Raw genomic sequence first — 19346 nt, 5'->3', positions numbered from 1 at the left:
TCCTAGTTAGGCCATTAACTGTGTGACTTGGGTAGGTTACCTACCATCTGCAAAGTGAGCAACATTATAGTCTCTGCTTCACCGGAATTGTTCTCAGGATTAAATGAGAATACACAGATAGTACTTAGAATAGTTAGGCACATAATAAGCGCTCAATAAATACATAAAACAATTTTGGTAACTATTACTTCCTGACCTCAGCTTGCCTTGTACGTAAAATGGGGTTATATCATGGTTCCCTCACCTGGGTCCTGCATAATGTATAGCCCTATGTGGTAGGCAGCAGAATAGCCTCAGAAGGCAGGGCTGCAGCCATGGGGAGCCAGAATACAAGGAATGCCCTCTGAGGAGTACGAAGGGTGGTGCAGAAATTCCCATAGTTCCTTGATATCTCAAGATACTTCCTTGCAGAGAACTGGAGAGCATTTGGGACTTCATAGCTTGGCCCTAGCCAGGTCATTCTCTCCATGGGCAGGTGTGAGCAGGGCTGCTTTTTGAAGTCAGGAGGGCTCAGCCACCCTGGGAAAGGGAGAGGGGATGCAGAATAAGCTATGAACACCAGTGGGAGGAAGTGAGATGAGAGTGAAAGGAAGAAGTGGGCAGGGACAAGTAGGCAGCACAATCCATCCCCTGTATTTCTAGAATCAGGCTGAGGAAAGGACTCACAGATGATCTGGCCCATCTACCTACCTCTGCTACCCATTTTGTGGATGGGAACCTTGGGAAATCCTGGCTGAAAAATAAATTTAGTCAAGGTCAGACAGCTGGTCAACAGCAGAGCCAACACTGGATGAGACCCAGGGCTTCCAATTCCAGGCCACTATTTTTCTGCAACAACATACCTGGTCACATCAAAAGGGCCCCATTGAGTCAGTGCGAAGGACATGAGGCTTGGAGTCAGCCCAACTGGGCTCAAATCCCAGCACGAGCACGTCCTAGCTGTGTGACTCTGAGCAAGTAAATTACCCTCTCTGATATGTTAGGTAGGATGAGTTGAAGTGCTGAGAAGATCAAATGAGTTTACAGTAAAACGTCTAGCATAGTGAGGCTTCAGGAAATCCATGTACCTTTTCCTTCCCCAGGGAATCTAAGCCTGGGCAGGGGGAAGCCTGTGTGCCAAGCAAAGGCTGCCTGTGTGGGTCGCAGGGGCAAGTCAACCCCCAACCTGTGAGGAAGGGCAAGTGCATCTGGGAGACATCCCGACACCCACACAGGCTGAGGAAAGGACTAAAATAAGTCTTCCCTGTGCACCGGGGAGAAACTAGAGCTAAAAGGAAGTAAGTGGCTCCGAGGACCCAGAGCAAGGAGCCCAACCAGATGCACCGGCTGGGCCCAGGTTTGGTGCTCCACTTTCCCCAGAGAAAAGCCCAGGGTGACCCCCAAGTCTCTAGAGGTAGGACGGCAGGTGTCAGCTGAGCAGGACGGAGTGCTGGCCCTATGCCCCTGGAGATCTCTGGCCCTCCTCTGAAGGCTCAGCTCACATCACATCACCAGCATCAGGAGTGCAGGGAGGTCAGCCCCGCTTCTGAGGATGAGCGGGTGACCTCTGCCCTGGGACCACTGAATGACATTCTTGATTATGTGTACGGTGCCCTCAGAGAGCCCACCACAGTCTAGGCTCAGCTGTCCAGGGGTGGGCTCCTCACCTTGGGCACCGGGGAGGAGCAGAATCAAGTGCAGGAGGACCATTAAAATTGACTGAGCCTGTGCATCTCAATCTTTCTGAGGCATCGGTTTCCCTATCTGCAAAATGGAGGTGTGGGGAGGATTAACACCCAGCTTGTGTTCCTCCAGCCAGTGAAGGAAGCGAAAGCACTTTGTAAATAAACATCACAAAGCAGCGGAGTGTGCACATTATTGCTGTCTCTGTTCCCCTGCTCACCACCCACCCCTCTCCCTCCAGACCAGCCTGTGCGTAGAGGTGCGGTATCAGGCCACAGACGGCACAGTGGGGCTCCTGGGATGATGGGGACTTCCTGGGAGACGAATCCCTCCATGAAGAAGAGAAGGACAGCCAGGAGACAGATGGGCTGCTCCCTGGCTCCCGCCCCAGCTCCCGGACTCCAGGCGAGAAGAGCTTCCGGAGGTAACAACAGCCCAGGCTCTCTGGCCACCCACCACCCCCCAAGACACGGGGAAGATGCCTGGTCCCTCTCGAAGGCCCCTCCGGGCCTGACTGGGCTGAGAGTCCAGGGCTGAGTTTCTGGAGAGACACAAGAGGCAAGAAGGTGTTTCTACAGGGCCCCCCATGCTTATCCCCCGATCCCAGGGCTCACTCGGGAGGCCTGGTGTCGGGGATCAGGCTGAGGGTCCAGGCCTCTTGCTACCCTGTGACGAGTTCTGGGAGGGTGAACTCTAACTTGGGGTGAAGAGGCTAGACCCCCTGCCCTAAGAGAATGGGTAAAGCAGATAGGAGGGGGCCCTACCCTCTCTCGCCCAAGACCCAGTCCATGCCAGCCCAGCCCCTGGCAGCCTGCCATCCACCTGGGCCCAGTGGAGGCCCAAGAGAGGGAGGCCTTTTCCTGCCAGGGTGAAGCCAAAGTCCTGGTCGGGACATAGCCTCACTTCTGTTGAGAAAAATATATCCTGGCCCCCCTCAGTGTTAAGGACTCACACCTGCAAGTGTCCTGCCACACACGGGTGTCAGGAAGCTGTGTCCAGGTCAGCTCATTCTAAGGCATGATTTTTTCCAAAAGAAAATGCAGTTGTATTACCATTAGAACTCAGAGAGACAGACTGTAGGTTAGCAAAATGTTGGCTGTAGATTCCTAATCCACTGGAAATAATGTGTAACATGCAGGTAAGTCAACGGTGTATCTAAAGTTTTAGAGGAGAGGATCCCCTCCCAGTGATCGCCCCCCTCCAATCTCTGACCTTCCCTTTCCAAAAAAAGTATATTCAGTCCCTGCTCTGAAAAAACAGATTCTAAATCAGTGCAATTGAATTGATAAATTTTTATTAGACAAATATGCTTTTCTTTGTACCTGAGCCACACCCCTCCGGCCACACACACACACACACACACACACACACACACACTATATAAGCCTAGGACCCTGGGAGCCAGGTGGAGAGCAATAGTAACAAGGTCAAAGGAGCCAGGAGTGTGGCAAATACAGGGGACCTTGGGCTCCAGGCCAGCAGGGAGCAGCAGGGGGTGGCATCACCCAGGCCAGCTGGGAGCCTGTCCTCCTTGGACTCTGGCCAGCTAGCTGGAAAGGAGATGCAATTTGGCCTCAGGAGGCCCAGATCTGAGTCCGGGCTCTGCCTCTTACCAGTCTCGTGACCCTTAGCCAGTCGCATACCCTCTCCCCTGTCCCTCCTAACCTGTAAAGTGGGGCCCAGAATAATGAGAAGCACTCCCCACCCTGCTGTTAGGAGAGCCAGAAGGAGCATGGGGGGCACGGGGTGTAGCTGGGGTACCAAGTGCTACCCCATACAAGGACTGGTGACAAACAGGGTCTTGGCAGCTGAACAATGCAAACGGTCAGGAAGGGGGCTGGAAGTGGTGACAGGATGAACAGGCACCCAGTGGGGAGGCAGGGGCCACACAGAGGGTACGTCTGGTCCCAGTCCTCTGTTCCCACACAGGAAAGAGCTTGGCTGGGACTGTCAGAGGTGCAGCTGGGCTCACCGGCAGGGGACAAGACTGAGTGCCACCTGAGGGCCAGCAATACAGGCAAGGGAGCACTGGGCCTGAGTCAGGGGAGCTGAGTCCCGTGAAGTCCCATCCTAGCTGCCACTAACTAGCCGAGTGACTTTGAGTGAGTCGCCTACCCCTGTGGGCCAGTTATAGGAATGGGTTGAACATCCTGGCTCCTCCCTAACTGTGATATCCCGAGGAACCCAGGGACACTGGATCTCATGGTAGCACCCACGTGAAACAGCTCTGGGAGCTCTGGACAGCCGAGGGCTGCCCTCTCTGGCTACTGTAGTCAGGGGATGCAAAGCCAGTTTCTCTCTCATCCTATGAGAACAGGCCAGGAAGCTGATAGAAGGGGCACGAGTGGATACACCAGAGCAAAATGGGGAGCTGTGGTCCCCAGACCTGCAGAGGTCTCCTCCCATCCTTCCTCAGCCATTGCTGGGCTTTCCTACCTCTCCCTGACCTTCATGTGGCCTGTCCCAGGGCAGCAGCAGGAAGCCAGAGCAGGAGGAAGGGTTTTATCTGGGATAGGGAATTGGGAGAAGCTGACAACCGTGGTCAGAGCCCCTTGTCATCCAGATGCCACCGCCCCGTATGGGAGGGGCTGTGTGAGCATGTGCATAGTTTCCTGGCTGCCGCAGGGGCTGCTGGTCCAGATGCTAAGAGCGCCTTTGGGGTTGGTGTCTTTGCCAGGCCTAGCCACAAAGCCAGCAGGCTGGGTGTGGGGAAGAGGTGAGAAGCTTCAGGGAGAGTCCTTTACTGGTGAGAAGAAGGCAGAGCTGTTTTAGAGCCTTTGGGCTTATCCTACAGCTTCATTCTGGCTGCCTCCATGGGTCAAAGCACGCGGGTGGCAACAAGGACTTGATGATTGACCTCACAGCCCTAAGTGTTATGTCTCACCCTTATCATATAAGTGCCAACTAGCCAGGCCTGTCAACTCTGGAGAGTGGGTGGAAGCCGCTGTCTTCTGGACCAGAGAGCCCTCCAGAAAGGCTTGGCCAGCAAAGGGGCAGGGAGAGGAAAGGATGAATGTGCCTAGCCTCTGGCCCCCAGGGAAGTCTTCCCTTCCCGCGTCTGCCCCTGGCCCTCCATCCCCTCCTGAAAGGCCCACCCCTTTGCAGATAAAGGTGCTCCGTCGACCAAGCGCCTCTCTCATCTCTCCTCTGGTCCATCACCAGCCACAAGAAAACCTCATTGTTGGCAAACAGCAGTGTCTCACCTGGTCCTCTGTTCCCATAGGGGTCTGGTTAGAGAATCCATTTCTGCCTGTCTGACTTGGCTCAGTAGGGTGTTTGCTGGAGGGTGGTGGTGGGCTGGTGGAGTGAATGGGTGGAGAATAGCCTCAGCCCCTGGCTGGCAGGGACTCTTCCATGGATGACAGAGGAGGCTGGTGCAAGGAGGTCCAGGGGAGCCATCTGGCCTCACCACCCCAGGAAAGGCTCTATAGAGGCTCCCCTTACGTAAGGGCACTCTATCTCAAGCCCTTAAGTATCTTCCTGGAAATTTCTCCCAGTTGACCTCGGGGAATGTGTGCTGGCACCTCTGCCTGAGCATGCCCTCCAAACCCCAACCCAGCCTATTAACCCTTCCCTCCCACAGTTCCATCGATCCCGGGCCCTGGTCAGTCTCATCCTTTCTGAGCATCCCCGGCCTACTTCTCTAGTCTCTGCCCCAAACCAGGGGCCCTTGATTGTGGCTGGGTCTCTGTAACACACCCTGGGAATGTTCCAGGAGGTCATGTAGTGCCATGGACAGAACAGGGCTCAGATCCCAGATCTGCCCTTTGGAGCCACACTTCCCCACTTCCCCACCTGTAAGAGGGGCATCCCTAGTGCCCCTCAGGAGTGTTAGGATCACATAAGATGCTGCATGTGTATTGCCTACTGTGGCACCTGGCATGTGGTCGGCACTCAGCCAATGTCTGTCTTCCAGAGCCTCCGTGTCACTCACCCCAACTTCCACCATGAACACTATCTGGCCTTTGGGTCCAAGTCCTGCTATTAAGCTCCCCCTCAGCTCTGGCCACTCCACCCTATACCAAGGGTTCTGTGAACAATGCTGCTGACACCTGGAGCCTCACAGCAGCCGGGGCCCAGGGCGGGGCCTCACTTGGTCACAGGGGTCCCCTCGCCTCCCACAGCTGTCAGTGTGGCAGAGAAGGAATGAATTACCAACCCCGTGGGCCCTTTGCTCTCAAAAACGCAAAATCAGGGTGCAGGCCTTGCATGTTGGGATACATCTGCCCCAGTCTCTGAAGGGAGAGGAGACTTTGGTCCAGAACATGTATGCACACACTCACAATCACCCTGGTGTTTGCACACACTCACGTGCACATAGGTTCTCTCTGTTTGATGCCAGGGAGCTGTGCACACCACTGATTTCTGGGATCCGGTGCAGTAGCTCTAGGAGCCACATCCCAGAAGGAAAGAAAGGAGCCCCAGCTTTAATCTTGCAGCTCCTCTTGGGGCTTTCTTGCAAATTCCCTCTGTTCTGCAACTCTTTCTTCTCATCTTCTCCACCTTCCTGGACCTCCTGCCCTTCATGGCCCCACCTCCTTCTGCCCACACCCCCTACCTGAGAAGACAGAGGTTCTTGTAGGGCTCCTCTCTGCTGTGTCTCATCTTGGGAGCATAAGGAGGGACCACTTTTCTTGTTCTCCTCATGGATCATCTTTTATTCCAGCAGAGATCCATGGAAGCTAGGTATCCCTCCTACGCCTGAGGTCAGAGGGCAGAGGGATATCCTCATGGTATGTGTCCTGGGGTATGTATGGGGTCAGCACAGCCAGCCTCACCCCCAGAGCTCTGCTTTACCAGTTCCCATGATCCCTTCCCCTGATGATCCCCCTCATCAGGCTGAGCTCCAGAGAGGCCAGAGCTCTCAAGCAGCGCAGAGGAGCCAGGGTCAAGGCCATGCTGAGATATGTGGTGAAGCAGTGCTAAAGAGACTCTTCCCAAACCTAGCCATTTCACCTGAGGTTGGACTCCCCTCCATCCCCAACCCAGGATTAAGTGTTTGTGTGAGTCCTGGCACTGTGAAGCACTTGGGTCCCAGCAAACCCTGGAGTTCCCCAGCAGGCTACCATATTGAATCTCCTACCCTGTGACACTTTCAGTGGCACATCCAGAGCAATGGGGATGGGGGTGTGAGGAAGAAGTGGAGTGAAACCAAGCCCCAGAGAAAGAGAATGCTGGCTGGGGAATAGAACTTACCTGGCCAGGGTGGGACAGTAAAACCACAATGTAGACTCTAGGAAGAAAGTCAGATCCATTCAGGGCTTCACTGAGAGGTCCCCTAGCAACAGGGACAGAGGCCAGTTCACATCCTACCCCTATTGCTCATGGCGGAGTGACTGAGGGCAGGCTGACCACAGAACCTCGAAGGTTTATTATTAATGTTGGTTGTATCCTAGTAGTAGTGGTAGCAGTATTTTTTCACAGAAAAACTGTCCTTTTCCCTTCTCCATTTCTACACTCAGAGTGTGGGTCTATGTGCAGCCCTTTTGTAGGCCCAGAGGCCTAGAGCATGTGAGGAGGGGTGTGGTGGGCATGTCGTAGACAGTGTGCACTGGGCTCTGAGTGCAGGTCATGCTGTGCCTTGGCCTCCTCTCTGCCTGAGCAGACCCCCCACTGAGCCAGCCTGATGCTTCGCTGAGATTTCAGAGCAAAACCGAAAGGGAGAGAGAAAAAAACATCATGTTTTTATTGTTCAGGTATATAAGTTCCCCCTTCCTGTTCCATCCTTTGCCAATCCTAGATGATACAGTTCCCCCTTCTGGTTCCTCTATTGCAATATTTTTCAAACTTTTCAGGGTTACAGAGGGCTTTTAAAATAATAAACAAGCAAACTCCCTGAAAACTTGGATCCAAAATTCAGAGAAAGGTAGCCCTGTTTGGGTTAATGTGGGGGGGGGGCAGTAAATCTCCTGTTCAGCCCTCATTCTCAAAAGCTCATTGGAGCTCCTGCTCCACTGGAGCACACCCCATCAGCTCTCAGTGGGTCCCAGTGCAGGCCCATGGCCGTGTCCTGGCCTACCTGCCCCCAAGACCAGCCAGGCCTGGGGCCACTGCGGGCCTGCTGAGACAGCCTCCCCTTCTCTGCAGTGCACTGTTCTCTGATCAGTGGTCTCAGCGGATTTCAGCAGGCAGAGACCTGGCTGACGTTGATTACTTTGAAAAGAATTACAAACTGACCAGCTTGCCTAATGGAAAAGATTAACTGGCCAAAGCTGCACTTCAGCTGTGATCTATCTAGGCCTTCAGGTTCTGAGCTGTCAGGGCACAGAGTCATGTCTATGTGGGCAAGGCCTGGGCCAGTATAGAATAAGGAGAGGTAATATCACTAACTGCCATCTGCTTTCTTTTCTTCATTCTCTCTGCCACAGCATCAGGGAAGCATTGAGAGAACATTCCAGAAGGGTTTTCTGAAAGCCTCCCTAAAGAGGCTTACCCTGCTCTGAGCCCCAGAGTGGTAGCTCTCTTACTGCCACGTGCCCAGAATCTGCCCAGCCTACCTTTCCTCTCAGAGGCCCCCAGAGCCTGGGAGCGGCCCATTCTGTTGGGAGGAGATGAGAGGAGGAAGGAGGTGGGGAGGAGCAGGGTGGCCCAGGCCTAGAGGGTGGCCAGACTCCTAGAACCTTGCTTTCCCTGAGGCATCTGAGACCCACATTAGAAATCACCAGACCCGGGGGATTCCTGGGTGGCGCAGCGGTTTAGCGCCTGCCTTTGGCCCAGGGCGCGATCCTGGAGACCCGGGATCGAGTCCCACGTCAGGCTCCCAGTGCATGGAGCCTGCTTCTCCCTCTGCCTGTGTCTCTGCCTCTCTCTCTCTCTCTCTCTCTCTGTGTGTGTGTGTGTGTGACTATCATAAATAAATAAAAATTAAAAAAAAAAAAAAAATCACCAGACCCTTGCCTGGAAATGAAAGAGAGCAGCTGATCCCTGAGGCCTCCTCCCTGATCAAGGCTCTAGGCTTTCCTGGGCTTGGCGTTGGGCGAGTGGCCACCCAGCCCTGCTCCTGTGACCAGGGCAGAGCCTGGGACTGTCTGATCCTTGCCCTACAGTCTTAAGCTGAAGTGAGAAGCTGTGGGGTGAGGGGTCCCTGGGTCAAGGAGGCCCCTGGGGAGTGGGGGTCTGCAGGGCCAGGGGCTAAGTCTGCAAGTGTCTCTAGTCCACACCCTCCTCACTCACATCCCCTTGTCTCCTCATTTCTCCTCCCCCCTACTCAGCAAAGGCAGAGAGAAGACCAAGGGAGGCAAAGATGGCGAGCACAAGTAGGTGTCCCAGGCCAGGGCGGAGCCCGTGGGGCCCAAATGCTTCTCACCACAGGGTGCGGATGTCGGGATGGCCTGTCTCAGAGGGCTTAGGTGTGGGCTATCCTGGTGGAGCCAGCCCTGGGGGATGGCAGAGCGAGGGCGGTCTGTCCATCTGGCCATGGGGGGGTGAGGGCCAGGGAGGGAGGGGGTGGGAGCGGGGGGTGGGCAGGTGTCTGGGCCTGCTGTTTCCACTCCCTCCTGCCTCTTTTCAGTGTCTTGACTCTTCTTCCACTTCCCTATCCAGCTCTGTACCCATGGACCAGGCCCTTAGGCTTCCCTCTGAGGGAGTGTATGACTCTAGGCAGAGGAGTAAGGGAGGCTCAAGAAGCCACTGGCCACTTCCCCCTAAGAGTCAAGGCAGGGCTGGGCAGGTGGATACACAGGCCTGGAGGCCCAAGGAGGACAGACTCTGGGCCTGGAGTGGCCATAGGGGTGGCTGGAGCATGAAGGCCCAGAAAGCTAAGGGGAGATGAGCAGATGAGCACCTTCTGTTTGTCCTCACCATCTCCAACCCCGAAAAGGCTTCCTGTGAGAGGGAGAGATCAGAGGGAGAGGAGAGAGGTGGAAACCCCAGATGAGAGGAGCTGGCCACAGGAGCTTGGAAAACCTCATGGCCTGGGCTTGATGAGTAGGTCTCACAGAGTCCCCCAGAAGCACATGCCATCTCAAGAACTCTCTAGCATTATGGGGAATCCATAGGAATGGTAGCAGTCAGAGCTGACAAGCTGGAGGGGGCCTCTGGGCCAAAGCCCTTTCTTAGAGATGACAAATCTACGTCCCAGAGAGGGGAAGTAACTTGCCCCAGAATAGGATCAGAGCTAGAATGACAACACAGGGAATCTAGCTTCTGACCCAGAGTTTACAATAGACCCAGGGAGTTTAGAGCACTTGACTGTACTCTAAATTCAATTTAACTCTCCAAACACACTGACGTAAGCTGAAAAGCCAAGCGTGTGGTCTTTATTTTCCAGACAGGGAAACTGAGCTTCAGAGATGTTAAAAGATTTGCCCTCAGACTGTGGTGCCAATAAGCTAAAAAACCAGTTGACATGAGGACATCATGGGGACACCAGGATTGTGCCAACAGGGGTCTGAGGTGGTCAGCACAGGTATGGGCTTGAGATCTCTGCTTGCTTTAAAACCCCAGAGAACTCACCATTGTTGTCCATTGCCTTAACAAAAACATACTGAGTTCCAACTCCACTTGTGACACACAAGCAAAAGCACAAAAGCGATGGCACCGCGTGGGGAAAGTTCAGGCCCCACCACCCGAAGAGTCAAGGCTCTGAGCGAGGGAAGGCCTGAGGCAGAGCAGGTGCCAGGCTTGGAGTGGGAGCCCGATTGCTGAATCCAGGGGTATGTGAGTGAGAGATGATGGCAGATGCTGGACTGGGAGTCCCTCTTAGGGAGAGGTTTCCAGGGGTCAGGTTCCTGCTTGGCCGCTTAGCTGTCAAAGGCCTCCTTAGGAGTGTGGACCACCTGCCCCTCCCCCAGGCTCTGACAGAGTGGTGAGGCTCTACGGCACTTCCCGGCTGCCAGCTCCCCAGGCTGCCGGAGGCCAGACCCCCAGCCATTCAACTGGTTCCCGAGTGCTCCCTGATCCGAATCTCTTGTCATCTCCAGTTAACTCCTGGAATAAAGTCACCTGGCATTTTTTTATTCTTATTTAAATGTGTAGAGCAGTCAGAGGATTGAAAAGGGAGGAAAATGAGATTTCTAAAAAGAGATTATAAAGGAATTGAAGGGATCCCCGGGTGGCGCAGTGGTTTAGCGCCTGCCTTTGGCCCAGGGCGCGATCCTGGAGACCCAGGATCGAATCCCGCGTCGGGCTCCCAGTGCATGGAGCCTGTTTCTCCCTCTGTCTGTGTCTCTGCCTCTCTCTCTCTCTCTCTGTGACTATCATAAATAAAAAAAAAATAAAAAAATAAAAAAAAATAAAGGAATTGAAACTCCTCTGCCTGAGGAAGAAAAACCATAAAAACAATTTTGAATCTCTGAAAGGGTATTTTGTGGCCAGGCTGGCTAGGCTGGAGCTCCACCAAGGAGAACTAAGTGGAAGTATGTGCAAGTCGCAGTAGGAAGAACTGAAAGAGCCAGCCATGAAAGGACTCGTGCTCCCTGTGGGTGCGTGAGATGCTGGGAGAGGCTGGCCTGGGGAGGTGGCGCTCTGTTCCCATGATGCTGTTTACTTGAGTCTTGTGAGGGGTTGGCCACAGGGGAGGGCCGAGGAGTCAGCTCCCTGGTGAACTGTGAGCCTCAGGACCCAAGGGCCTCCTAGCTTCCTGCTTTCCCCAGGGCGCATGGGTAAATAGGCCAATCAGGAGACAGGTTCTTATAGGAAGGGTTGACCTGTCCTGCCCAGGTAGAGGAAGATATTTGAAACTAGCTAAACCTCAATACACTGTGAGAAACAACTCTACAGCCTGTGATTATGAAATTAGTGGTACTTGGGACATGAGGGGAAAAAAAGAAATAAACCCACCAAGGGGTACTGGTGGCACATGCCCCCAAGGTTTGAAAATGTGGCTGTTTAAGCAAGCAGAGAGCCAGAGACCCTGTTTCGCTCAGGCAGGGGTTCCTCCAAATTACCTGAGGCCTGAGCCTAGGAGCCTGGATTGTGAGGAAGCCCAGGCCTGCAGCCCACTGTCTGCACAGCCCCTAAGTACGACCTCCAGAAGAAGACACAGCCCTGAATTACTCCAACGCCCGGTTCACTAAGCTTATTTTGGCCAAGGTTCCCAAGTCATTTTGAATATCAAGCTCTCCTCCCTGCAGGGCCCCAAGTGCATCACCCAACCACGACATCCTTCTAGATCTGAGCCGTGGAACCAGCAAAGAAATCATCAGACCCATAAATGAAAGAAAAAGTTTACAAATGAGTGAACTAACTTTAAAATCTTTTCTCTAGAGGGAAATAATGGTCTGCATTGTAGGTGCATATCATTCTGCCTGCAGTAAATCCAGCCACGGGGAAACCTAAATGTGACCATAAATCCTCAGAGGGCCCAAAGGGCCCCCCTCCCCAGCTCCTGCTTCGGCTTTCTTTCCTGAAGCGATGAATGAGGAGCAACTTGGTCACAAAGCAGTTTTTCACTGAGTTGATTACTGGCTTTTTATCTTTGTCTCTTTCTCACCATATTGTATCTTTAGTCATTGAAGAACTCAATTAGACCGAAGGCAGCATTTATTTAAAAACAAAAACTCAGTACGCGGGCACACCAGTAACCTCATGGATAGATTACACATTTTGGAAATCTAAGTCTTTAATTCAAGTGGATAATCTTTGAAGAATCCCTGCCTCAGTTAATATTTATTTCAAAAATCACCTTTACCCTTTGCCAAGAGAAGCAGGCATGCTGCTTCTGGGAAGTGGTGCAGTGATAGGCAGGAGAGGCTGCTTCTATTGGTGAACTTCTGAAGTGTCATCAATCAGAAAACTCCGAAGGGCAGGGAGAGCTGACGACATCACACTCTACTGCACACTGTCCAGATGGATTTAAGAGCGAGTCTAGGAGACAGAAACAGGTGGAAAGCCAATAGTAAGAATTCTGGAAATTACATTCACCCTACACATTGTGCATTTTTCATGAAGGAATAAATCGTCATTTGGAGACATTTCCAGTATATAGGAGTAGCATCAGTAAACCTGTCCACTTGAGATGCTTAAAATTATGCAGGGTCTGAGAAGTCGGGTTTCTCCTGTGGTTGGCTTCAGGTTATGGTAGAGAATAGCAGGATAGTAGAGTTTGTTTTGTTTTGATTTTAAAGTATCAATTTTTGCTTCCAAATATGTTTCTTTTAGGGAAGAAAGTGACTTTCAAAGTCAAAGGCCATAAGTGCCCCCAAGGGAAGCCCCAGGCAACTTTCCCCACTTGGGTGGGTCCTCAGACCAGCATCAGAAAGCCACAATTCCTAGCCACTCGAGCCCCCTCCAGGCCTCAGGTAGCACATCCTGTTCCAGGATGCCAAGCCTCTGGTTTCTCAGGCAGGGCCTGCTTCTGACTCAACACAGTGCTTTGACCTACCATCTCAGAGCACTTTCCGAGGAGCTTTAGGGCAAGGGGAACAGGATGGGGGTGGGGGTGGGGGTAGCAACCCAGAGGAGTGGGGGTTGAGGAGCAGGCTGTGTGTGATAGCATTGTGTAGATCACACAGAGTGGGGCTGGGGACTCTAAGGATGGCACAGCCCAGAAATGTTCAAGAAGCAATTGTACCAAGTCAAGTACAGAGCCGTCCAGGAAACTCCCAGGTAATCCAGGAAAGCGACAGTCAGAGCAGGAAGGCTGGACAGAATGGAGCCCCAAACACTGAGACAGGAAGCAAAGTGAGGGCTTACACTAGGCACATGTTCTGTGGCAGGGGTCAGAGTACTGCCAGTACCCCTGCTCCCATTTTTTTTTTTAGGATTTTATTTATTTATTCATGAGAGACACAGAGAAGGAGGCAGAGATATAGGCAGAGGGAGAAGCAGGCTCTGTGTAGGAGCCTGATGTGGCACTCGATCCCAGGATCATGGCCTGAGCCAAAGGCAAATGTTCAACCACTGAAGCCACCCAGGTGTCCCAGTACCCCACCTTAAGGCCACCAGGCAAGGAACCATCCCACAGGTGGCTCAGCATAAGCCAGGCAGGATGGTCTGTTCTCATAGCCACTCAATTGTTCCTGATGAGGTCACTGACCTGTTCAATGTTTTGTCACCAGTCATTAACGTTCATGGCAGTCTCTTCCAAAATGCATCAAGGCTGAGAAAATCTGTGAACAAGCCCCTTCTCTGTACGTAAACCTGGGCAGTCCATGGGACTCTTCACAGATGGTATCCCCATCTGCAGGCTGTGCTGGCACGTGGCCCATACCTCTACCCACAAGTGCAGGCCCTGGAGACTTTTCACCAGAGTTCCAAATGGTTACGATGGGATGTACCCCGATGGAGGAGTGCAAGCCCAGAGCACTAAGGGTATAGTAGTCGCCAGCCGAGGAGGTGGGGGCTCTGCGCTTCAGCCCTAGTGCTTGGAGCCTGTGAGTCTTTCTTTGGGTTGAATGAAGAAAAGCGTATGTCCCTCCCAGGATTGTTATGAAGAGGAAATGAGCAAACATCTGGAAAAGTCTCTGGCTCATAGTAGGTGCTCAAGAAAAAGTATGTCATCTCTTGTTGGCACATATGTATATACCTCCCTCCATTAGAAGGGGAGAAACTTCCCCTCTCTTCCATTGTTATAATCCAGACAGCATGATGCTGGCTAGTGCGGACACATCAGTGTTACCCCAGCCTTTCTTCACCCACCTCATGACTTTTTAGGAAACCATGAATACACTGGTGTTTTCTAAACTTTGAAAAGTGGTGCACACGGAAGGGTTCTTGGTTGTTCTTTCACTGGGATGCAGACTCACAGCCTTCCATATCTTGCCTGGGAGAAAAAAAAAAAAAACAGCAAAGATTTAAGAAAGTCCTGGGGTTGGGGTAGGGCCAGATTTGGGGGAGTAAGATTGGTCCCCAACCTCGAGTAGAGGGGCTTGAAGTTTTTAGGCCATCCCTACAAGGACAGAAAGGTTTTGCCCAACCTCACATTACCCGGCATAAAGATCAGGGGGTCTTGGGAACCATAGTCAAGCTTCCACAGGGAGATGCATGACCCAAAGGTGGGTGGGCTCTGCTGTAGGTGAGCTCAGAGTTGGAACCTCCATCTCGCCCCACCTGAGCCTACAGGGCTACACCCAGGAGGAGGGAGAATGGGAAGAGGAAGGAGTCAGGTATCCTGCTCATGCAATATTAATGGGGTAATGGAATATTGCACTTTACCCCCTGCTGCTCCTACTCTGGGTCCCTCCTGGCACCAGGGACCTCGGGCTCGGCTGCAGGGACATCACTGAAGGGACACTGACGGCCCCTGCCCCCTTCCCTCTGCCCCCCTGACTGCAAGGCCCTTCACCTGGGGCACAAGGCCACTCCAAGCCAGAGAAAGAGGTAGGAACTATGGAGTCTGCCATATGTTCCTGGGGGTTGGTTGAAAGAGGGATTCCACAGTGAGCGGGGACAGACAGAAGGGGTGGAAGCCAGCACCAAAGATGAATGGGAACGTGCCCATCTCCTCCCTTTCACAGGGACCCAGGAGAACCCTAGGGCATGGAGAGGTTGGGAAAGACAAGGCAGGCTTTGAGCACCAGGGCCGTCTGAGAACCGAGCCGCTAGTTTCCACCACACCTCCTGCTTGGCCTCTGCCCCTCTGCCCCTGTTCCTGTCCGTCTGTCCAGACGCTTTGTCTCCGGTCACCTGGCTTTCTTTCCAACCCACTGGGGAGGATGAGCTCGGAGGCACCTTGGCGCTCAGAGCTCTGAGACCAGGCTGAGGGCGCTGAGATGGGCCCAGGACCCGGGAGGGCTCCACTTAAAACCTTTCTTTGCAGCCGAAGGTCACCTTCTCTGATCGCTGGGCCCTGGGCTGCTCCTCGGCGGTGTGAAGGCATTGGGGGGGGGGGGGGTCCTCTGCCCTAATTCCCCCTCCTGGCTCGCGCTTGAGAAAGTCTGGCCCCCACCCTATCTCGGGACCAGCACGTGAGGGCTGGAGCACGAAGCTCTCTCTCTCACGTGTTCTTTCTCGGGTTTTGCTGTCCTGTGTGTGTGTGTCTTCCGGCGGCCCGCCTCGCAGAGCCGGGAGAAGTGTGTTCTCTGCCATGAAGCTCGGCAAGAACCGGACCCACAAGGAGGAGCCGCAGAGACAAGGTAGGGACGCGCGCCCCAGCCCCCGGCCGCCCGGGCCATCCCTCAGCACCTGACGGAGACCAAACCCCGCCCCTCCGCGGGCCGCGCCCCAGCGGGCTCTCCTGCGATTGGCTGACGCGGCCACCTGGGCGGGCCCTCGCCTCCCATTGGCGGCCGGAGGAGCCGGGCCCTGCAGGTGGTCTCCAGGAAGGGGGCGCTCCTAGCAGTAAGGGTGGGAGGGCATCTCCGCGGGTAGAACGGAGCAGAAGGAGCAGAACCCTTCTGTGGATGGATGGGCCTGTCTCTGCCCTCTCTGCTCTCTCTCCCTTTTTTCCTGCCCGCAGGAGCCTAGAGGTTGTTCATTAGGGAAGGGAATCACAAAAAATGAAAGTGGTTGGGCTAGTTCCCTATTTCTGGGGGGAAACCAGCATCCTGAGCAATGCTTACTCAGGGCCAGGACTCACTGCCCTGCCTTTCCCCTTCTCACCAGGCTGCAGGGAAGGCCCCTAGGAAGAGGGGCGGGGTGGGGGCAAGACAGGTGTTTGGAAGGAGGCAGGGAGGACAGGCAAAAGACAGGGGAGGAACTGGATGGGTAAGGGAGCTTTCTGACCCAGGTCTGCTGATCATGTGTCCTCCTTCAGGGCTCCTGGCTGCCTCCCTCAGCATCCCCTGTGGCCCACTGGCCCCCGCATCTCTCTCAGTCTTGCCCCCACACCTGTTCTACCTGTGCCCTTCTCCTTAGATTGGAGAGGGTAGGGCTGCTGGCTGAGGCCTAAACCCACCATGCTTCGGGTGATTTCCCAGGATGGCCAATTCTTTAACTCCTTGGACTAATACACATCAGTGCAGGGTTGGTTCCAAACACCATCACTCCATCAACTCTTTTACATGGATAAGTTACTTCCTAAGCCTCAGCTTCCCAATCTGTTACCTGAGAATAGTGCCTATCTTGACAGGACATGGATATGAGGACAGGAAATGCATGTATAAATTGCCTGGCACTGTGCCTGGCACTTAGAGGCCATTCAATAAATGGTCGAGTAGCTATTGTTCAAAAGGTATGTAACTATGGATTCTTTATTTCCTACCTTCATCCACAAAGGGTATTCAGTGTTTATATGGTTAATATGTAATAAAAAGTTACATTCAATCAAAATTAAAAAGCAAGACTAGGGGTGCCTGGCTGGCTCAGTCAGTAGAGCATGCACGGGGCTCTTGATCTTGGGGTGGGGAGTTTGAGCCCCACAATGGGTATAGAGATAGCTTAAATAAATAACTTTTAAAAAGTCTTTTTTTAATTTTTATTTATTTATGATAGTCACACAGAGAGAGAGGCAGAGACATAGGCAAAGGGAGAAGCAGGCTCCATGCACCGGCAGCCTGATGTGGGATTCGATCCCGGGTCTCCAGGATCGCGCCCTGGGCCAAAGGCAGGCACCAAACCGCTGTACCACCCAGGGATCCCTAAAAAGTCTTTAAAGGGTCACCTGGGGGATCCCTGGGTGGCGCAGCGGTTTAGCGCCTGCCTTTGGCCCAGGGCGCGATCCTGGAGACCCGGGATCGAATCCCACGTCGGGCTCTCGGTGCATGGAGCCTGCTTCTCCCTCTGGCTATGTCTCTGCCTCTCTCTCTCTCTCTCTCTCTCTCTGTGTGACTATCATAAATAAATAAAAATTAAAAAAAAAAAAAAAAAAGAAAGGGTCACCTGGATGGCGCATAGTTAGTTGAGCATCTGACCCACGTCAGGCTCTGCACTCCATAGAGTCTGCTTGAGATTCTCTCTCTCTCTCTGCCCCTCCTGCTCACTCCCTCTCTCTCTCAAATAAGTAAATAAATCTTTTTTAAAAACATTTTAAAGATTAAAATAAAAAAAAAGACTAGATATAATATCAATTAAAATCAAAGATCAAGATTAGGTAGGCAACACTGCAGTTAGACGGGCCATAACATTCTAAGCAAATGTTAGACCTGGTTCACCCACTCTGGTTGTTAGTTTCCTGGATGCCAAAGCAAAGGGGGAAAGACAGTCACTATCCCACCATCCAGTCCACCTAACTTTCTTCTTTGGCAGATGAACCGGCCGTGCTGGAGATGGAGGACCTTGACCGCTTGGCCATTCGGCTGGGGGATGGGCTGGACCCCGATTCTGTGTCTCTAGCCTCTGTCACAGCTCTCACCACCAACGTCTCCAACAAGAGGTGAGTATGCAGGAGTCTCGCAGCCCACACTGCCTCTGCCCCTTCAGGCAGGGCCCCACTGTGTGTAGAATTGAGGTAGCGAAGAATCAGGGCCCTTGGCCAGCTTCTTCCTAACCCTGCCCCTTTCTTTTCCTGAATGTCTCACACCTCTGTCCCTATAAAGGCAGGAGCCTATTCTCGGGTCACTGAACACCTACAGGCCAAGGGAAATCACAGAGGTGCTCAGCACACATCTGAACCTGTTGACCATTTAATACCTATCTCTCTGTCACTTGTGCCATTAGCTCATCGTCTCTGTTGGGGCCTCTGAGAACACCTAATCCCCATTCTGTTTGATAGTCCTGGAATGTTTGAAGACCATGATTCTGTCCTCTGCCCTTTGCCAGGGTTCAACCACTGCCAGAGCCCACCTCCTCCCCTCTACACAGTCCCCTTACACCAAACCTGACAGTACCTTCTCCTCCTCAGGTCCAAGCCAGACATTAAGATGGAGCCATGTGCTGGGCGGCCCATGGATTACCAGGTAGGTGGGGCAACTAGGGGCTGTATACCTTTCAAACTCTAGTGGGGACTTCTGGCCAGATGTGCATTATAGACTCTCTGGATGCATGGATCTGAGGGTCATAGAGAACCACAAGCTGAATGTAAGTTTCCAAAGTAAGCTTGTTTGTGGGAGGCACTCAGGAGTGTCCTAACTAGAGAGGTACAACCTACAGAGGAGCTTCAGAATTCTGCTTCTGCTGGTCAAAGCCCTCTCAGGATTTCGCTTCCAGCAGTGGACTTCATAAAGTTAGAGGAACCCAGAAAAACCATAAAAAAGATCAGGAAGCACCACTATATATATATTCCAACAATTAAAATAAGAGCCTCTGAAGAAGGATTTTTAGGGGGTGTGTTTTTCAAAATGTGTTGTTTTCTATTATTTTAATGCTTGAAGTAATGTCAATCCTGGTTATCCATAGATGATGAGAATGTGGGTGGGGTTTTTTCTTTTTCTTTCCTGTGTTTTCTGAAATTAACACTTAATTTTTTTATTTGTATGTTTCTAAAACTTGAGACAAAATGACTGAGATAGGGAGAGATTTGAAGCCATAGAATTGTTGATATAGCCACAGTGCAGGCAGGGTGGGTCATGAACATGGCTGGTAGCTGCTGAGAGAGGGCCACACAGGATGCCCGAATCCCAGTGCAGCCCTCCGAGCCTGATCCTGAGCTTGGCAAGGCCACACTCCCAGTTTTGTCTTTTTGGGCAGAGTTGATCAGAGCCTAAGAAACTGAGTTACATTAAGACAACTCACAATAGACTAATGTACAAACCAGAAGCACCTAGTACTTATTTATAAGCTGGAAACAAGAGGGTCCATGGACCACCCATTGCTCTAGACCTTCCCTTGGGATCTAACAAGACTCAGCTTTAGGTCAGAAGATTGTGGGCATTCCTAAGGCTGAGTGAATACATTCACTGGTCAGAGGAAACAGAGCCTTCGGGAGA

The 19346-nt window shown here is 52.7% G+C and overlaps 1 protein-coding gene and 1 long non-coding RNA gene across 2 annotated transcripts in view; one reads left to right on the top strand and one right to left on the bottom strand.

The window, feature by feature from the left end:
* OTOF (otoferlin) overlaps window positions 1–19346 on the top strand; it is a 95795-nt gene that overhangs the window by 38443 nt on the left and 38006 nt on the right. Inside the window, 5 exon segments of the mRNA XM_038561007.1 lie at window positions 1904–1951; window positions 1953–2086; window positions 15604–15677; window positions 17728–17854; window positions 18323–18377. Of these exon segments, the coding sequence (XP_038416935.1) occupies window positions 1904–1951; window positions 1953–2086; window positions 15604–15677; window positions 17728–17854; window positions 18323–18377 (438 nt within the window).
* Window positions 12193–15693, bottom strand: LOC119877155. Its single transcript, XR_005372239.1, has 3 exons — window positions 15543–15693; window positions 14242–14365; window positions 12193–12468 (listed from the first exon to the last, which is right to left on the bottom strand). It is a non-coding gene; the product is annotated as an uncharacterized LOC119877155 (long non-coding RNA).

This window comes from Canis lupus, chromosome 17 (assembly GCF_011100685.1).
Source record: "Canis lupus familiaris isolate Mischka breed German Shepherd chromosome 17, alternate assembly UU_Cfam_GSD_1.0, whole genome shotgun sequence".
Classification (NCBI taxonomy): Eukaryota; Metazoa; Chordata; class Mammalia; order Carnivora; family Canidae; genus Canis; species Canis lupus.
This window is presented reverse-complemented; position numbering and strand designations above follow the sequence as displayed.